The sequence below is a fragment of the Oreochromis aureus genome, linkage group 8 (assembly GCF_013358895.1).
Source record: "Oreochromis aureus strain Israel breed Guangdong linkage group 8, ZZ_aureus, whole genome shotgun sequence".
Taxonomy (NCBI): Eukaryota; Metazoa; Chordata; class Actinopteri; order Cichliformes; family Cichlidae; genus Oreochromis; species Oreochromis aureus.
In genome coordinates, this window is record NC_052949.1 from 19462168 (window position 1) to 19478874 (window position 16707).

At 40.8% G+C, this 16707-nt stretch overlaps 2 protein-coding genes across 3 annotated transcripts; both read right to left on the minus strand.

Moving 5' to 3' along the window:
• Positions 1–773: 773 nt before the first annotated feature.
• On the minus strand, positions 774–10023 carry LOC120441517 (rab11 family-interacting protein 3-like). Its single transcript, XM_039616800.1, has 2 exons — positions 7132–10023; positions 774–866 (listed from the first exon to the last, which is right to left on the minus strand). Exons 1-2 carry the CDS (start codon positions 8722–8724, stop codon positions 774–776), a joined length of 1686 nt encoding a protein of 561 aa, XP_039472734.1. The 5' UTR covers positions 8725–10023.
• An 845-nt stretch (positions 10024–10868) lies between these two features.
• decr2 (2,4-dienoyl CoA reductase 2, peroxisomal) lies at positions 10869–15962 on the minus strand. 2 transcript variants are annotated; one of them, XM_039615980.1, is made up of 10 exons: positions 15658–15962; positions 15031–15140; positions 14877–14945; positions 13469–13520; positions 13248–13383; positions 12730–12854; positions 12443–12536; positions 12258–12362; positions 11296–11562; positions 10869–11182 (listed from the first exon to the last, which is right to left on the minus strand). In XM_039615980.1, exons 2-9 carry the CDS (start codon positions 15129–15131, stop codon positions 11342–11344), a joined length of 903 nt encoding a protein of 300 aa, XP_039471914.1. In that variant the 5' UTR covers positions 15132–15140; positions 15658–15962; the 3' UTR covers positions 10869–11182; positions 11296–11341. The 2 variants fall into 2 exon arrangements, with proteins under 2 accessions (XP_039471914.1, XP_031595249.1); XM_031739389.2 differs by having other exon boundaries at positions 11374–11562; positions 15658–15961.
• Positions 15963–16707: the final 745 nt, after the last annotated feature.

Below are 16707 nucleotides of genomic sequence, written 5' to 3' on the forward strand. Positions count from 1 at the left end.
ATCTCTAATGATGTGTGCCCAAGTATGAAGCAGGTTTTAAAGTGGAACAGGACGGACATAAGTGTGCTTAAAGGAAGAACTGAATTAATAAGAGTATAAAAGACATTTGGGAAAATCAAGAGATTTTGTACCATCAAGTGTTGAGCAAACAGATGTGTGGATGTGACAATAATATTTACAGCTTGGATAAATCAAAGAGATGGAGCCAGTTGCTGAAAGGTGAAGCTGTCCATGCCCAGATAAATATAGTTTGGGATTTCAGACAAAGCATAAATATACAGTAGCCCACTTGTTCCAAAACTTGGTCAGATCCTTACATTCTGCTAGGAAAATTGAACTCTATTCTTCTAAATCAAGTCTCTTAGGAGATTCTTAGGGTAGATTTACTACTACTGACATAAATAGTTGTCCAGCCTTTTTGGAGGACATTCAACTACTTAGCTGCAATGTTCACTGCATACTGCTTCAACAATGTTGAGGTTTGGCATTCAAAATAACAGGGCTTTATTTTTTCTGGGGGGCTTTTTAAGTCATACTTGAATCATTCAACTTATTGTGACAGTTTAACACACAATAAATAAATAAACCCCATTTTTGATTACAGGTCAGACTCACCACTAAAACACTTTAGTCTGCTTTTGAAAACAAATCATCTAAAGAAATGGGGGCTCAAGAGATTTTTCTGGACAAGTTTATAAGGAACAAACAGACCAAGTGGGTCCTAAGGAACAAGTTTACAAGAGGGCTTGTTTGAGATGCGTCTGGACTCACCTTTAATTGCTATCAGCAAGATTCCACCCTGGCAAATCTTCAAAGCTGATGACACCGAGCCCACTTGGATCCAAAAACTTGGTCAGATCCTTCACCTAAAGAAGGACACAAACAAGAAAGATTTCACTACACTGACATCATAAAAGCTCAGGGATATGTAATGACTGACATAAGGAGAAGTTTTCCACAAAGAACGACAAACTACTTAGCTGCAATGTTTGCATTCTGACTTCAGTGGGAAAAGCACACTGCATTCAAAATAACAGGGCAGTATTTTTGCTGTGGGCTTCATAAAACTGTTAAGAAGTCATACTCAGGATCATTCAACTCATATGACAGTTTAACAGCACAATTACACAAGCTCCATTTTTGATTACAGGAGCAGAAAGTCACCAATAAAACACTTTAGAGCTTGAGAAGAAAAATCATCTATCGCAGATGTAAAGAGTTTCACTTTATTGAATTCTGGACAAGTTTATAAGGATGTTAGCTTTATAGCTTTTTTTTTTTTTTTTTTCTTTTTAATTTACCAAGAGGGCTTGTTTGGATAGGTTATCTGGCTTCCAAAGATTTAACTTTAGCTATCAGCAAAATTATCTCACCCTCTGAGCATAAAATGTCACAGAAAAAATAAAAAAAAAATAAAAAATATCCGTGCCTATTATTACAGCATGCTTTAAAGCATGTAACAATAACAACAAAAACAGAAGGATGGGATTATCAGCTTCATGTGAGGTTTCTGTGGTTTGGGATCACTTCTTCTTTGAGAACGTCAGCACAGAGTGTGAACATGTTAAAGGGATTGCCGCTCTGTGCGTGGCGTCTCTGGAACACTTTTTATATCAGTTACACATAAAAATAACTTGATCTTCTTAGCAATACTGAGCTCCTACTAAAGAGGCTGATAACGTTATAACTCACAAAATAAAACATTTTCTGTCAAGCCTGTGAATGTCGGGATCTGGGTTTGATGAAGTTTCCATCCAGCTGTACTGGGTGAGAGAGGGGAGTGTTTTAACTCGATGCATAAATAAGAGTTCATGCAGCAATGTTAAGTTCAACATGCAACATCAATTACACAGCGTCCAGCTAGGGAAAAAGTCTGTTCTAACGTTTGAGTCTTTTTTTACAGCACCTGACTTGCTCTTTTTGCTTTTCTAGGTTTAAACTCTGCATCTTTAAAGACAGATTTTCTTTATTTTGAAAAGTCTCAACAGGATCTTGAGGTTTTCCCCAAAGGTTTATTGGAAAAAAAAAAAGCGGACACGAAAAAGGTTTACCGTCGTTGTTGCTAACGACAACGCATAAAAACAAGCGCTTGTCCGTCTGTACTAAAAAGTTATATTAAATATAAGAAAAACAGAAGGATAGAAATTAATATCAACTACAGTGACCATCAAAATAATGAAAAATTATTGGTGTATTAAATTTATTGTTCAAACAAGACAAACGATAGCGTAAAATGAAACGATAGACGTTTTTCTATCGTCATCCGATATATATCGTTATATCGAACAGCCCTAACATCCAGCACAAACTGCTGGGTATAGCCAGCATAACACATGTGTGCTACAACTATGCACAGTCACATGAAAGCAGGGACAATCCTCACTGAATACAGCAAAGTATTTTTTGTCTGAAATGCTGATCAATAGTAGGACCTCAAGGGCCGTAGCACAAGTGCGAAAAACTGCAGTTCCTTAAATGACCAAAAGTCAATCCACACAGACTGTGTCTTCACTGCACCCTACACAGTTAATGAATACAGCTTGCTAACCAAGTCTGCTAGAGTTAGCTGATAGCTTAGCAACCTTTCATCCATATATAGTAACTTCTATGTGCTACAACAGCTAAAATGCTAACATTGACGCTTCAAAATGTGGAATCCAAAACCTGAGGCATCACAGTGGCTTTGTCCATGTTTTTTTCTTTCTTAAATGCACAAAGTACCTACAATGCATGAGATTAACTTTCCCACCTCTACAGCATAAATAACCAGCCTGCTGCTTTTAGGTTCCATAGGTTATTACTCCTTTCATAAGGGTGAACTTGTTTTATAACTTCATCCATTTACATTGTATTTAGGCTTAAAATTACACATTTTACAGGAGTGTCTGCTTTAACTGACAGAAAGGCTGTAGGCTGTAATGCCTGTCTGCTGGTTGTTGTAACAGACCATGCAAAAACACAAAAACACTCCTTTGATGATAGAAGTTCTAGCATTTTATTTGCATGCAAAATTAGAAGTTATCTGAATTACCTGATAACTTGACACTCCACCCACTTTCGAACATTTCTAACTAAACAAAATGAGACGGTGACAGCTGTGCTGTAAAAACTTCAAAACACAACCACAAAACAGTAAGTGATTTCATGTATGAAAGTCCATGAAAAAAAAAAGAAAAAAAAAAGTGCTTTAGGTCAGCGTAAGGTGTTTTACTGAAGCTTTTTCCACGTCACAACATCACAGCTGAGAGGAAACAGTTTTATTCCACGCAGCTCTTCACAAACACCTCTTTCTGGGCAAGGCGAGAAAACTGAGGTGTGAGCGGGGAGTTAACGAGCATCAGTGGTTTCAGTGACGTTTTTTTGCACGTCTGATATAAAAAGCAAAGAACAGCTTTTGGGTATTGTTTCTGTGGCATTAGAAAAAAAAAAAAAAAAAAAAAAAAATTCACCACTGAGCCGAGTAGGATACGCTACTGTAAAAACCTCCAGTGCCAAAGCTCCCAGATCAGTTTTAAGCTACTATCCTGTGGAAACTGTCCATGGCCTACATTTCAGCTGTTAAGTCTGTACAGCAGTGCCAGGCCCCTCAGGTCTTGTTAGTGGAGCCTGCTGGCTATTCCTAGGTCTAACCTAAAAACTGAAAGGTGAATGTGATTTCATTTTTGCATCAACCTATTAACTGGGCAAAGAAATCAGATTATCCTCTTCTAAGAGTCACATAACTTTTATCATCGTCCTCGTTTTGACTGTTGCTGTGTTCTCTATATGACCTGTTTTACCATTTTAAGCCTGATACAATAACATATTATGCAATAACATAGTTTATTTCTATGGAACAAAATATGTCAGCATTTCATACAACTTAACAAATCTATTTAATACAAAATCTCTCTGAAAAGTCATTTCTTTAAACACTTATTTTCCAGAAAGATTTTGTATTAAATAGATTTAAGCACTTCTCATGTTTATTTGTGTCTGTGTTAATCCTGTCTTCAGTTTCTAAAAGGTACCTTACATTTTTAGCTTTTACAGTGTCTTTTTTTTTTTTAGACAGATGTACAGCCCTGAGACCCAGCGGAAAGACTGAGATAAAAAGTCAGATGCAGCTCAACAGTTCCACTGCTCAGCGGAGCAAAGCACTGTGGCTTTTCTCTTTCCTCCATTTGTGTCTAATCAGTGCCGGGGCACGCCTGACCGCCTCCACACAGACCACTTTTGTGCATAACCCCGTGGAGAAGAATACCCTTTGGTGAGACTGTTTCCTAAAGGGGATTTCGCAATAGTCAGTTGCCAAACGAAACTTTGATAGCCATAATCATAAGTTTGGCAGGTTCGGATGAAAATAAATAAGTAGTCTTTGTAAATAAAACACAGATGAAAACAAAAGGGAACTAAAGAGAGGGGATGTTTCAGGGCTTGGGGCATTCCACTGAGGATTAGAGGGGTGGCGCATAACAGCAGTGGGTGATGGGAGGGAGGCTGACCAAAGTAGGTTTGGTGATGTCGACTCAGAAGAGAGTCCCAACCTCAATGAAGTTCAGTGTGGCTTTTGTGCAGAATCAGGGTCAAAACCAGAGAGTGAGTGGGAGTTAGAAAAGTCTTTTCAATAGCTCAATACTAAGACCTGCCAGACAGGACATTTATTTTTAATTTTTTTAAATAGTCAAAAAGGTTTCATAGAGTGGATTCACTACTGCAGAGAGACATTTGCTGCTCAGTGTTTCCCCTCCATATTTTCATGTTATTCGCAATACACTGCATTTGTGTGCGATTATGGTCGGTATCACATCCTGGAATAATTCTAGAGGAAACATTTGCATGCTTAGCATACGAATGCCATCTGAACATTCATGCAAATGTCTTATGAATACCTTCCTGCTGTTTATCAGGTGTCGGGGGTATTTGCAAAGAGGAACCCAAGTTACAGTCCCAGCTGCCAGCTAAACTATGACATAACAAACATGACATGATGAGCTTATCATAAATTCTCAATGGGCATTTTTTTTTATGGATCTGTATTACTTTTTGCCTTGTGGTTTTTGAACCAACATATTAAAACACTTGTGTTACCACCATGGCCCTGGTCATAATTTCCCCATTTGGACTCTGTCAGGCATAGAGCTTATTCAAACTGCTTTTATCTCCAGATAGCTGAAATACAAGGACATATCAGGGAAAGGCTTAGTCAAATACTAAAAGCACATTTATATGTGGTACGTACTGATATGAGAGGAGAAAAACACTTAACACTCAGCAAAGAAACAATTATAAAGTGAATATGTTTGCCTTGTTGAAGCAGAGCTGACTTTTCTACAGATCCTTGTGTGAGCTAATGAATGATAAACTCACCTAAAGGTAACATGCTTAAAACATTCCACACATTCTATAGATAAGTCTGTCTGCTGACTGCTCGACAACTCTAAATGAAAAAAATAAGGTCAGAAATAACAAGCACGCCTAAACTTTTGTCTCCCTGGGCTCAGGAAAGGACAGAAATCTGAGAGGAGCCTCCTCTGAGGGCACATTTAGCTCATGGAGCTCTTGCAAACCACATATCGGATAGCTAACACAATGAAAACAAACAAAAACAAACAAAAAAGTAATCAAACTGCACAATCTGGTTAGCACCTTTTGGCAGGAAATGACAGTAAAGCAGATCACACCTCTGGACAAAAAAACAAACAAACAAAAAAAAAAAAACTAAGTGTCATAGATGTGTCAACTTTAGCACTCTCTCAATCAGCAGGTGCAACTCAAAACAAGGTCATCAGCGGCTGGTGAACTACCCAAAGCATGAAGTCCCTCTGACTCAGGAAAATACATTTAAATCTTAATCCTTCACAATTCCCTGCCTGGAGAGCTGCAGATACCTATGGCTAGACACGGGACAGAGCGGTGGCAATAGAGGTGCTTTGAACTGAGAAAGAAGGGATTAAAAAGCATTAGTGAGCAAGCATCACGTTTTGTGTGTGTGTGTGTGTGTGTGTGTGTGTGTGTGTGGGGTACCAATCCTCAACCAAAGGTTCACAGTGTTAAAAACAAGCTGGTTAAAGTAGCGGAAATGAACTTGTTGCCCAAATCTGGTCAACACAGGCTGTGGGAGGGAGTTGGTGGTTTTCCTTTCTGCCAGGACATAGAGAAGCATCCAAGATGCGGCATCAGCTGTCTGATACAGGGCAAAATAATCGGTTTTTGTGCTTGATCATTATTTTTTGACCTACATCTTTTGAGCTGACTATTTTCATGCTGATATCCTGAAGTACAAATATATACATATCAAAAAATTAACTGCTAAAGAAGATCATGTTAAAATTCTAATATTAACGTATACTCACTTAGGTGCTCTTGACAGAGAGGCCTATTTTTGTGGAAATAAAACTAAATACCTAATGTAAAGGGGAAGATAACATCAAACCAGTGAGGCTAATGGGTACAGAGAGACACAGCAGCAATACCACAAGGGGTAATCCCCTAACCACAGAGCATACAAATAGAGAAGTGAGTGTTCTGTCATTTGACATATGGAGTTTCAGGCCTAACATAACTCATTACAGACAGCATGTTTAACAGATTTATCTGGGCAGAGAGAGAAAAACAAATCCTGGCCTTTCAACACTCACTGAAGATAGATGACAAACTAATCCAGGCATGGTTTTCATAATAAGTTGCACTTTCAGTATTGTCTATTACACTAAGTGTTGGAAACTGCAGAGAAACATACCAGCATCTCAGCAGGGGTTAAGTTACCACTCCATTACGTGACATGGTAATATAACCCAAGCCAGCTTTCATCTCTGTATGAAGGTTTTAAGCATTCACACAAAAACCTATCAGAGAAATGACCACATTTTGCCATTTGACTTGCTTTACTCCTAATAATAAATCTGAAATAGATCTGGATCATACACATTCTAAAACACAGACATGAGACAGTCTTCAGTAGATGGATTGTAATTGATTTAATTACCAGTGTTTTACAGGAAGCACTCCAAGTTCCTGCTAAAAATCAATACTAAAGATTTTACATATATGGAGCCGTTTATTGTGTTACACTGAATCTTACCCAACATACGGTACAAAGAAGCTGCCTGCTCAAAAATGGAAGGAGTAAAGGAAAACGACGCTTCTCACCTGATCGGCCCCATAGGCGGCGGCGAACTCCATGAACTCCTCAATGCGGACGAACCCATCACCATCTTGGTCTAAAGCATCGAACACAGCTTTCAGAGGGGAGACATCTTCCTCCCCCGCGCTCACAGATGAGACCATCGGCAGTGAGTCATCTACCACCATGTTGGAGAGGGAGATCGTCTCCACGGCCTGCTCACTAGTCCATTCAGGCTCAGAAGAAGTTGTATTTAAATCCTGAACTGAAAAATCAAAAGAGGCCACTTCGTCACAGCCTGAACCCTGGAGCTGTGTAGTGTCGGCCAGCCTCTCCTCAGCTGCTGGACTGCTTTCATTCCGCACACCCTCCTGGGGTTTCAAGTCCCAAGATTCGTCATCGTGGACCTCTTCAACAGTCAAGCACGGATCCAAAGCCATTGCCTCATTCCCCTGATTTTTTACTTCAGAACAGATTTTTTCTTCCATCAAATCCTTAGGCGCGTTTTCCACAGAGGAACTCTGACTGCTGAGATCACCCTGGATGATGGCATCTTCAGCCAGAGGCAGTGTCAGTGATGAAGGTTCGTTTAATAAACCCAGAGCAAGCAGGTCATTCTCACCTTGTTGCTCCAAAGTAAGATTTCTAATAACAGCAGCTTCTTCATGTACCACTTCTGACTCCTCTGGTGATACATCTAATGGAGTTCCTGTGTAGATAACAGAGGCAGCACTGGCAGGCCACAGGCTTAGGCTGCTGTCAAAATCTGGAACGTCTAAATCCAACAAAGGCACAGATCCTTCAAAACACTCCAGCGGTGTGCTGTGTGTGTTATGAAGGAGGCAGTTCTCAGGTAAACCTTGTAGGGTAGCGCTACTGGTTACAGGCAGATCGGTCACTTGATCAGGGAATAAACCTTTGTCTCCAATTTCAGGTGACAAAGTCTCCCTGCTCTGTAAGGGAGGGAGGTCGGCCTGCTCCTTACATGGCACCTTTACCAGCTCCTCACTGACACCCTGTGGGTTTAACTTGCCTGAAGACTCTGAGCTGGGAGCAGAATGTTCATTTGAGAGATCTACTAGCAAAAATGGATCCCCTGTATCAGTCTTCACTGGAGATGATGGCACGCTGAGGGTTATTAGCGCAACCTGACTACTGAGGACTTCTAAGTCCTCCAGAGGGGAATCCCGTTTAAGAGTCAGCTCCTTTTGGGCAGAGTTTTTTCCAATCACATCAGCAAAGTTGGGAGAAAATAGCCAGGACAATGTGCAGTCAATTTCATCAAGTCCCTCTGTTTTTTCTGTGCAAGACAAATCCTTAATGTGAGTACTGTGGAGAAAGGTTTGGGAGATAGTGGTGTGGTCTCCCTCAAATTGCAAATCTCCAAAAGAAAGATTTGAGACATTCAGGTGGTTGTCTACTAAATCCTTTTCCTTCTGACTCTGTTGGGATATGTTGTCCTGGTCGCCATTCCTGAAGTCCAAACCCGTCTGTTCACTCTTGTTTTGACAGGGCACACCTGCATTGTCTGAATCCAGTGTTTCAAATCCAAGAGGAAATGGCTGCTCTGGCTCCCACTGCGTGTGCCCCAAAGGCCCAGACACAACTGTCGGCTCCATTTATGCTGGCTGTTCGCCTTTGGAAACCTATGAAAGCTGCTGATTTGTATCTATTTATTTATTTTTATCTCACTACTGTCAAGATCCAGTCCTTCAATTTTAATGCCATGCTTCTATATGGCACAGCACATCTCAGTGAAATTATGAGTCAAGTGTGGAGAGCTCCCACAAGCACTCTCCACCTCTATCATTTAAAAGATGCTATCAGATATTGTGATTTTACGATGTATAAACTACAATAGTTTTAAGAACATATGCAGGTTTAGAAAAAACGCCTAAGACTCAGCCTCTATTTCTGACTTTAAATTCAGTGGCTGCCACCCACATCTCGAGAACAGCATTACCTAAATCTAGAAATCATGCTGATTTCCTGGCCTTACTGAATATGGTGCTGATGGAAATGCGTCTGGACTCACTATATCCCTTTCTGCCATGGCAGGTCCGCTCCTGGTAGTTGTCAGATGTTCCAGCTTCAGCATGCTTCACTTGCGGCCTGAAAGTTGCTCAACGACGTCTCGAAACTGAACCGACAAGCACACGACTTTACAGCATCTCTGACAGCGAGATGATATGAAACACTAGAGTTACGAATTAACGCGTTAGGTCAAGAGTGTTTGTCAACATTAGCCTTATTAGCCGATTATCTAATCTTATCAATCGCCTCGGAGGGAAGCGACGTAAGCAGCGTTACTCGAAGCTGAATTAACACCAAGCTGTAAAACGTTAACGCCAAATCTGTGGTTGCAAAGCGGCTTCCCACATGTGTCACCGACCGTCTTTCCTTCAAATGAATTTAAGCCAGCAACTACTGTTAACTCCTCCTTCGAGCATCCCACTTCTCCCGTGCCATTGGTCGGGGAAGCTGCTAACAGGCTTGCTAACGAAATTAGCCTATTAGCTGGCTAACACACCAAAAAACCCCTCAAGCTTAACTCTCGTCCTCTCTTGATAAAACAATACCAAAATGCTAGCTTCTGGGTTCAAAAGGTAATTACGTCAAGTGTCGTCCTCTTCGCAGTAAAATATCACTGCCTAATTTTGATGCCGTTTTCCAGCGGCGGTCCACCTGTGTCCCTCAGAAGCCAGGCCAGACGGGTGACGAGACGAAACCGTTTTCTTTCCCTCCTCAAATCCCTCCGCTGTCCTCAAAAGCACACCTGCGCCAGCGTCCCCCGCTGATGACCACAGTGAAACCAACAGGGTGTCAAATGAGGCCAAGAAACTCCATCGTTTTGGCAGTCAGGCCACCGATGTTGATTACAGACGCCGAAAGCTCTCGCATCAGCATCAGCAGTGCCCCATCCTCCTCCTCCTCCAGCCGCATACACACCACTGACGTTTCACGCACGCGTACTAAACACCCCGCAGTATCACTGGCATCATGAGCAGCCACCAACTGGGATTTATTTTTCTGTCTTCTCTTTGCTTGGAAAACCCACAGCCAATTTTCAAAACACTGGTCCGCACTCATGTTTATTTACACAGAGGTCAAAGTTAAGGTTCAGCAGAGGAGCTTCCACATTATACAGAGATCAGAGTGCCGTGATCAGCGAGAGTCAGCAGGCTGCACGGTTGTCTGGGTAAAACAAATATTCCTCATACAACATATTAACCTATATAATTATGTTTATAAATTACAAACGATTGTGGAGAATTGTTTATTGGATGTAAAGTAATGTTTTGGCGCCCCCATCTGACTCTCAGCGGTACTGTGAATACCTCATCTAGCTGGTCGTTAAATTTGTGAATCGGTGTGCACATTCACGCACACACACACACACTAATAATTGCTGGTATGGTGCATTTGTCAGGCCTTGATGAAGACTTTAAGTCACTACACATTAGTCAGTTTTAAAAACATTAATATTAAAAAAAAAAAACTTACTAAATAGAGTGCTTCAGAAACTCTTTCCCCACCTACTGACCTTGTGTTCACCTGTTGGATAAGCCTTTAGAGCCATGTAGGACTTTTCAAAAAAAAATAATTGTATGAGCATCATTTTTTCCCCTTGAATCAGCCATGAAGACCCAAACTTAAACAGTTGTAACTTAAAATTAAAAGTTTGCTCCGTGCTGCAGGCACAATCTGACGGGGTGAAACGGTTACCTGATTTTTGACTACAAATACAAACAGCACCCTTAGATAGAAGGCAAATATTTTATTTAACATGATTTCATTAAATGCACACTTACACACAGCAGTGGAATGGAGAGAAAAAAAAAAGTTGGTCATTTGTAATAAAGTATTTTTTTTTATTTCTGAGACTGTAAACTACTATAGTACAGCAAATATAGTACATTAGTGTTCAACTCCATGAGTTTCAATACTGACTTAAGGCACCAGTGGATTACATAAACTACAAATACTGTACACGTAGCATTTCAGTACTACAGATGGCTGCAATATTTCTTTGTTTCAGCAATTACTTGTCTCTTTTCTGTTCAGTTGACCAATAACCTGAAAGACAATAACATACACATCAATTATTACAGGTTTCACTGCATTCCTGCAACATAAAACAGCACAATCACATTCCTAGTTGTACTCTCTCTTCACCTCCTCCCACACACCTGGGGGGGGGGGGAGGCGTCAGGAGGAGGAAAGGAGAGCCCCCGTTCAGAGTTTAGCAGATTTAGAGGAAGCTATACCCAACAGCATGGAGAAATCGTTGGCTGAGGTCAGCCAGGCCCCGCCATCCGCCACCAGGATGGCTCCAGTCGTGTAAGACGACGCCCGGCTGGCCAGGAAGAGAGCGCAGTGGGCCATTTCTGTCTTGTTGCCAGCTCGCTGCAAAGGAATGGACTGGAAAGCACCAGCAGCTTCCCCTCTAGGACCACCTGAAAGTTTTGAGAAGAAACGAGCATCCTCAGATGATGTAAGCTACACTTATACACCATGGTTACAGTATTTTTATGTTTGTGTTGACCCAACAGCCCTCAGGTGACCTCAAGAGCTCATGCTTTTAAATAATTTTGTAAAGATTGATATCATCATCATCATCATCATCATCATCATCATCAGGTAGTGATTTTTTTAAAGAATTCTAAGATAAAATATGTTATAAAAATGTGCCTGAATATGCTTTACCTAATTAGCAATTTCTGACACTTCCCAGAATTCCTTTAACTGGATACAGCAAATATAGCATTGCACCATAATAAACATCATACTCCCTTAACTAAAAATTTAATTTATCATGCTGGTGCACATGATTTACAGAGTGTTTCTAGCCAAATGAAATTCTTCAGGGCTTTTAATCTGAAGTATCCATAAGAATCAATGCTGTAGATTTAACACTGCAGAGGCAGCTCATCCCAAAGAGTGACTTTGTACAAAAACCATTTCTGCAGTGGAAAAATGGACAAAATCAGGAATAAATGCTCGTTTCTAGCAGAAGCCTGCATCAAATATATGCATGCTATCCTCTGCAGTGGCAACAGTATCAGTGTTTTGCCTGAAGTTGTTTTAGACTTTATAAGATCAAATGTAGATCCCTTAAACTGACGGATCATTATTTCAGCTCAGTGTTTACCCAGCCTGCGGTAGCCCTCTGTCCCAGAGATAGGACCTGGAGCCACAGCATTGACTCTCACTCCACTGGGCCCCCACTCCACAGCCAGGTGCTTGGTCATGGCATCTGGGTACAAGAGAGACAGCATAGAGATATTAGATTTGGATTTTAATATCACTACACAACACAAACACAAAAACTCTCACCATTTGCCGCTTTGGCAGAGCCAGCGTGCACCTGCAGGGCCTGTCCTCTGTATCCAAGCGTTGCAGAAATGTTGACTATGCTGCCACCATGATCCTGAGTGAATCATAATGCAATAAGTAATTTAATGTACACTGCCCTCTTCTGGTGACTAGCACGTATCGCAGGAAAACAATCTTATTGAAGGCTTTGATGTTCCAGCAGATAAAGCATTATCAACAACTGCATTTGTGGCTCTTTAAGCAGAGCTCAGAAATACTGCATCACACAAACAGAACGAGCGCCATACCTTGAACCACTTCTCATAAACCACCTTGCTGGTGTTGAATGTACCCAAAGTGTCTATATCCAGAACGGTCTTGAAGGCATTGAAGGAGAGTGCGGTAGCAGGGCAGAGGAAGTTCCCAGCAGCATCTGTGATTGAAACCAGCACAGTAATTATGACAACTCCAAGGCAAAGAATTCTGCAGTGCCTAATTGCTGACATAAAGATCAGTTTGCACAGATGACCTGGATCTAACACTTAATCATGCTGCAGTGATGCAACAGGGTAAAAATACAAGATAAAGAGATAAAGTATCAGGAAGGTTGATGATTAAACCAAAACCTTTCACACTTGACCTTTGAACAGAGTACATTTGCACTTATTTTGGCTTTAAAAAAAAAAAAAAAAAAAAATTTTGGACATTCAGTGGTCAGATTGCAAAGGTAAGGAATTGTTTGTGGCAGGGTGCCCCCCCCTTTTTTTTTTTTCATAAGATGCATGAGATATATAAAGCTCTTCCTTGTGCACGAGGCATCACATACTGTTAACAAGGATGTCCACACGGCCAAACTCTTTCAGGGTCTCATCCACAGCAGCCATGATGCTGTCGGGCTGCCTCACGTCGATACACAGTGGAAGACAGCGCCGCCCTGACACAGCTGACAGCTTTTTAGCAGCCTAGGGATAAATATTCATTAACACTGGCGTCTTGGTGTTATATAATGGATCTTCTATGATTGTGGAAACAGTAGGAAGAGGGAACCTCATTGAGCTTGTCTAAGTTCCTGCTGGCAATCACTGTGTCACAGCCATGCCTGGAAGACAGAGAAAATGTATAACACTGCAGAGAGAACACATGCTGCATTGTGCCGATCAGAATAGGAAAAGATCATCAATCCATAAATAAAAAAGGTAGATATGAGGCAGGTAGGATGGAAAGTAAGGGACAGCACAACAAGTGCAAGGTAACAAAGGGTAGAAGAGCACAAGGTTAGGCAAATGTAGCATGGAGTGAGCCTCACTTGAGCCCTCTCTCATTTCTGTGTATTTTGCTATGAAAATGCTTAAGTGCAGTGATTTATTGATAACATAGAAGGAAACAAACTGCATTCACAGTGTGTTTGGGATCATTGTAAAACTGAAACATTAAAATGTTAATCAAACACTTTCTAGCTGGTTCAAAAGCTCATTGCAATTTTCTGGGTTCATGACTCCATTAGTTTCGACGTCTAGCCAACATCACTGTATCAAACAGCACCCAGCCATGACAGAGGCTCCACCTTGCTTTACAAATGAGTGTAGACACTCCTGACCTTCTACTCAATTGACAGGTGGAACCAAAATTGTCAAATTTGGATTCATCACTCCATCAGACCTGTTGCACCTGATTTTCAGATTAGTTCTTGTGTTATTAGGAATACCTTGGCATTTTCACCCAGTTGCCCTTCTTTATAAATGGTTTCTTGACAGCCACCCCTTCACTGAAACCACTGAACCTTCCACTAAGGCTAAACAGTAGAAGAATGAACTGAAGGGTCATCTCTCTGGTCCTTTGTCAGTTCTTTGCTGGATTTTTAGATACCGTTCATTTGCTGTAGACAGGGTTTTCATCTACCACTTCATCCTTTATCCTCCAGTTACTCAAATTTTTTGAGGACATACTGCACATCATGCTGAGATGTGCCAATTTTTCAGCTAATAATAAAAGGAAATGGGAACATATCATGTTTTTTTGCACAGGCTGCTAGTAAGGCTATACAATTTAAAGTTGCTTCTTTGCCAAGTTGTACATTATGTATAGACAACTTTCATTGCGTTAGTTTGAATCATTCAAGCAAAAAACAAAAATCACTACCTTTGGTTAGTGTTAAGTGGCTTAAACACTTAAAAACATCCTTCAGAAAATGGTCTGGTGCAAGGAGTGGACTGAAAATGAGTGAGACAGGAGCCAATGTCCAAAGAAACCCTTTCAAAGACCTTGAGAAAGCCTGGAGAACTGTGATTAGACTAAACTAAGCAAAATATAACAAATTGAGGGGTTGCTCGAGACCTCTGCACATTACCGTACACAGATCAATAATAACAATGTTGTCGGAGTTCAATGTGATATTTTACTGACATTTCTGCAACAGGTTTGGCTGTTACAGAGATGAGCAGGCATATCTTCTCACCTCATGAAGATTTCAGCTATGCGCAGACCGATTCCAGATCCTCCACCTGTGATAAAAGCAACCTGGTCTCTGTAAAATACAGTACACCCCATGTAACGGTCAGGAAAGAGACTAAATCACACGTGCTGATGGAAACACATATTTTCATGCTCACTTCAGTAAATCCGGACTGTAGATGTAAGTGTATGAAGTCAGACAGTCATCCGTGCCAACATCTTCAGGCAGCAACTCTGCCTTTCTTTTCGACTCTGCCATGCTGATTGTCTGTAAGATAAATAGCGAAAAGAAATACAAAATAAAAACAAATAAGATTTTTTTTTTTTTTTTTAAATTGGGACTGTCATGTATTCAAACGGGTTTTCTCCAGTATGACGCTCTTATTTTGAAATCTTTCCATGCTCTTGCAGAGTGCAGAGACTTTAATGCTAGTTAGCAGCATATTTAAACACACGTTTGTGTAATTCCTGGCAAGGTGAGAGGTCATACTAGAAGAAAACTGCATTGCCAAAGGGGAACAGTGAAAATTGTGAAGCAGGCTCTCATTTATAGTCACTAAAAAACGTTTTTATTAAAATACTGTCATTTAAAAAACAGAAACAAAAAACGGCAAGTCGAGCACTTGCAAAATAACATGCCTCACTCAAAACAGTGGTCTACCTCTGCCCCAGAGTACTGTGAGCTGTTCGTCTCTTTAAAATAGAGTTTACTATTGTTGTTGTTTTTGCCAACACCTTTAATTAACAGTATGGCTCCGTGTACTTGCAGCACTTCGTCGTGTTACCTGAAGAAGACGACGAGCTGGTTAGTAGCGCTGACAAAACAACAGTCCAAGGCCTCTGTGCTGAACACGAAACACTAACACACAACCAGGCCCACCTGTATCTGCATTTATAGTTCACTCATTAGCACTTTTTTCTGGTAGGAACGATTTGGACCTTGGACGTTTACTTTTCGTCCTTTAGTGGTGCATTGTGGGCAATGAAGTCCGACAAGGGTGCATTCAAGACAACGAATACATCCCGGTCGAAACATGTTAAAAACGGCAGACAGAGGGAATATATGTATGAATATACAAATAAAGCAAAGTTAAAATTCAAAAACTGCTGTGGGTCCTAAACTTTAGAGGTCAAGGATGGTTTGATTCAGACGGCACCATCCTCTGGAGGCAGTCTCCTCCCCAGCAAAGGAAAACCCTGTTATTATTCTGCTGCTCGTCTACAATCGCCATCATCTTCTAGGATGGCACCAGCGAGGGTCTCCACCTGTAAACCAACCCTGAATTAAACGATCGAGGGTTTACGGTTTCACGGCTGATGCTGATCAGTGTGCATTAGTGCAGTGTCCTCCTCCCTCACCCCCTATTGATCTTTACTTTGGAAAACACTGTTGGAGAGGACCCCGTGCAATGGATCCTCTAAATACTTAAGGGATGGATATTTTTCTTTGCACTCAGGCTGCATGTCTGAGAGGATCAGACCTGCACTATGAGTTCTTTGGAAACTTGATTTGTTTTTGTGAGGACGATGAAACAGAACTCATAAGAGTGTGCATTAAAATAAGCGATCCTGCATTTAACTTCAGTGCCATACTTTGTATTTTTAGATATTTTAGATAGTTTCTAATACTTCCGATAATAAATTGGAACCATTTCAGGTTAGTGTGTAAATCCGTCAGTTAAGTTGTTTTAATATAAAGTTTCGGTGCACAAAAAAAATGCTTTCTAAGCCAAATTAATTTGAAGGAAAAATAACACAGCTGTACAGCTGAAGAAATTATCGGGAAATCTGGATGTATGACTAAAAAAATATACACAAACTCTCTTAAATAGGGT

Excerpts from the sequence above, each read along its gene's own strand:
- decr2 (XM_031739389.2), bottom strand. The coding sequence starts at position 15,131 with ATGGCAGAGTCGAAAAGAAAGGCAGAGTTGCTGCCTGAAGATGTTGGC. Across the intron at positions 13,521-14,876 it reads ATAGCTGAAATCTTCATGAG|GCATGGCTGTGACACAGTGA; the intron begins GTGAGAAGATAT and ends TCTGTCTTCCAG. Across the intron at positions 11,183-11,373 it reads CGATTTCTCCATGCTGTTGG|GTTATTGGTCAACTGAACAG; the intron begins GTATAGCTTCCT and ends ATTGTCTTTCAG.
- LOC120441517 (XM_039616800.1), bottom strand. The coding sequence starts at position 8,724 with ATGGAGCCGACAGTTGTGTCTGGGCCTTTGGGGCACACGCAGTGGGAG. Across the intron at positions 867-7,131 it reads CCGCCTATGGGGCCGATCAG|GTGAAGGATCTGACCAAGTT; the intron begins GTGAGAAGCGTC and ends GTCCTTCTTTAG.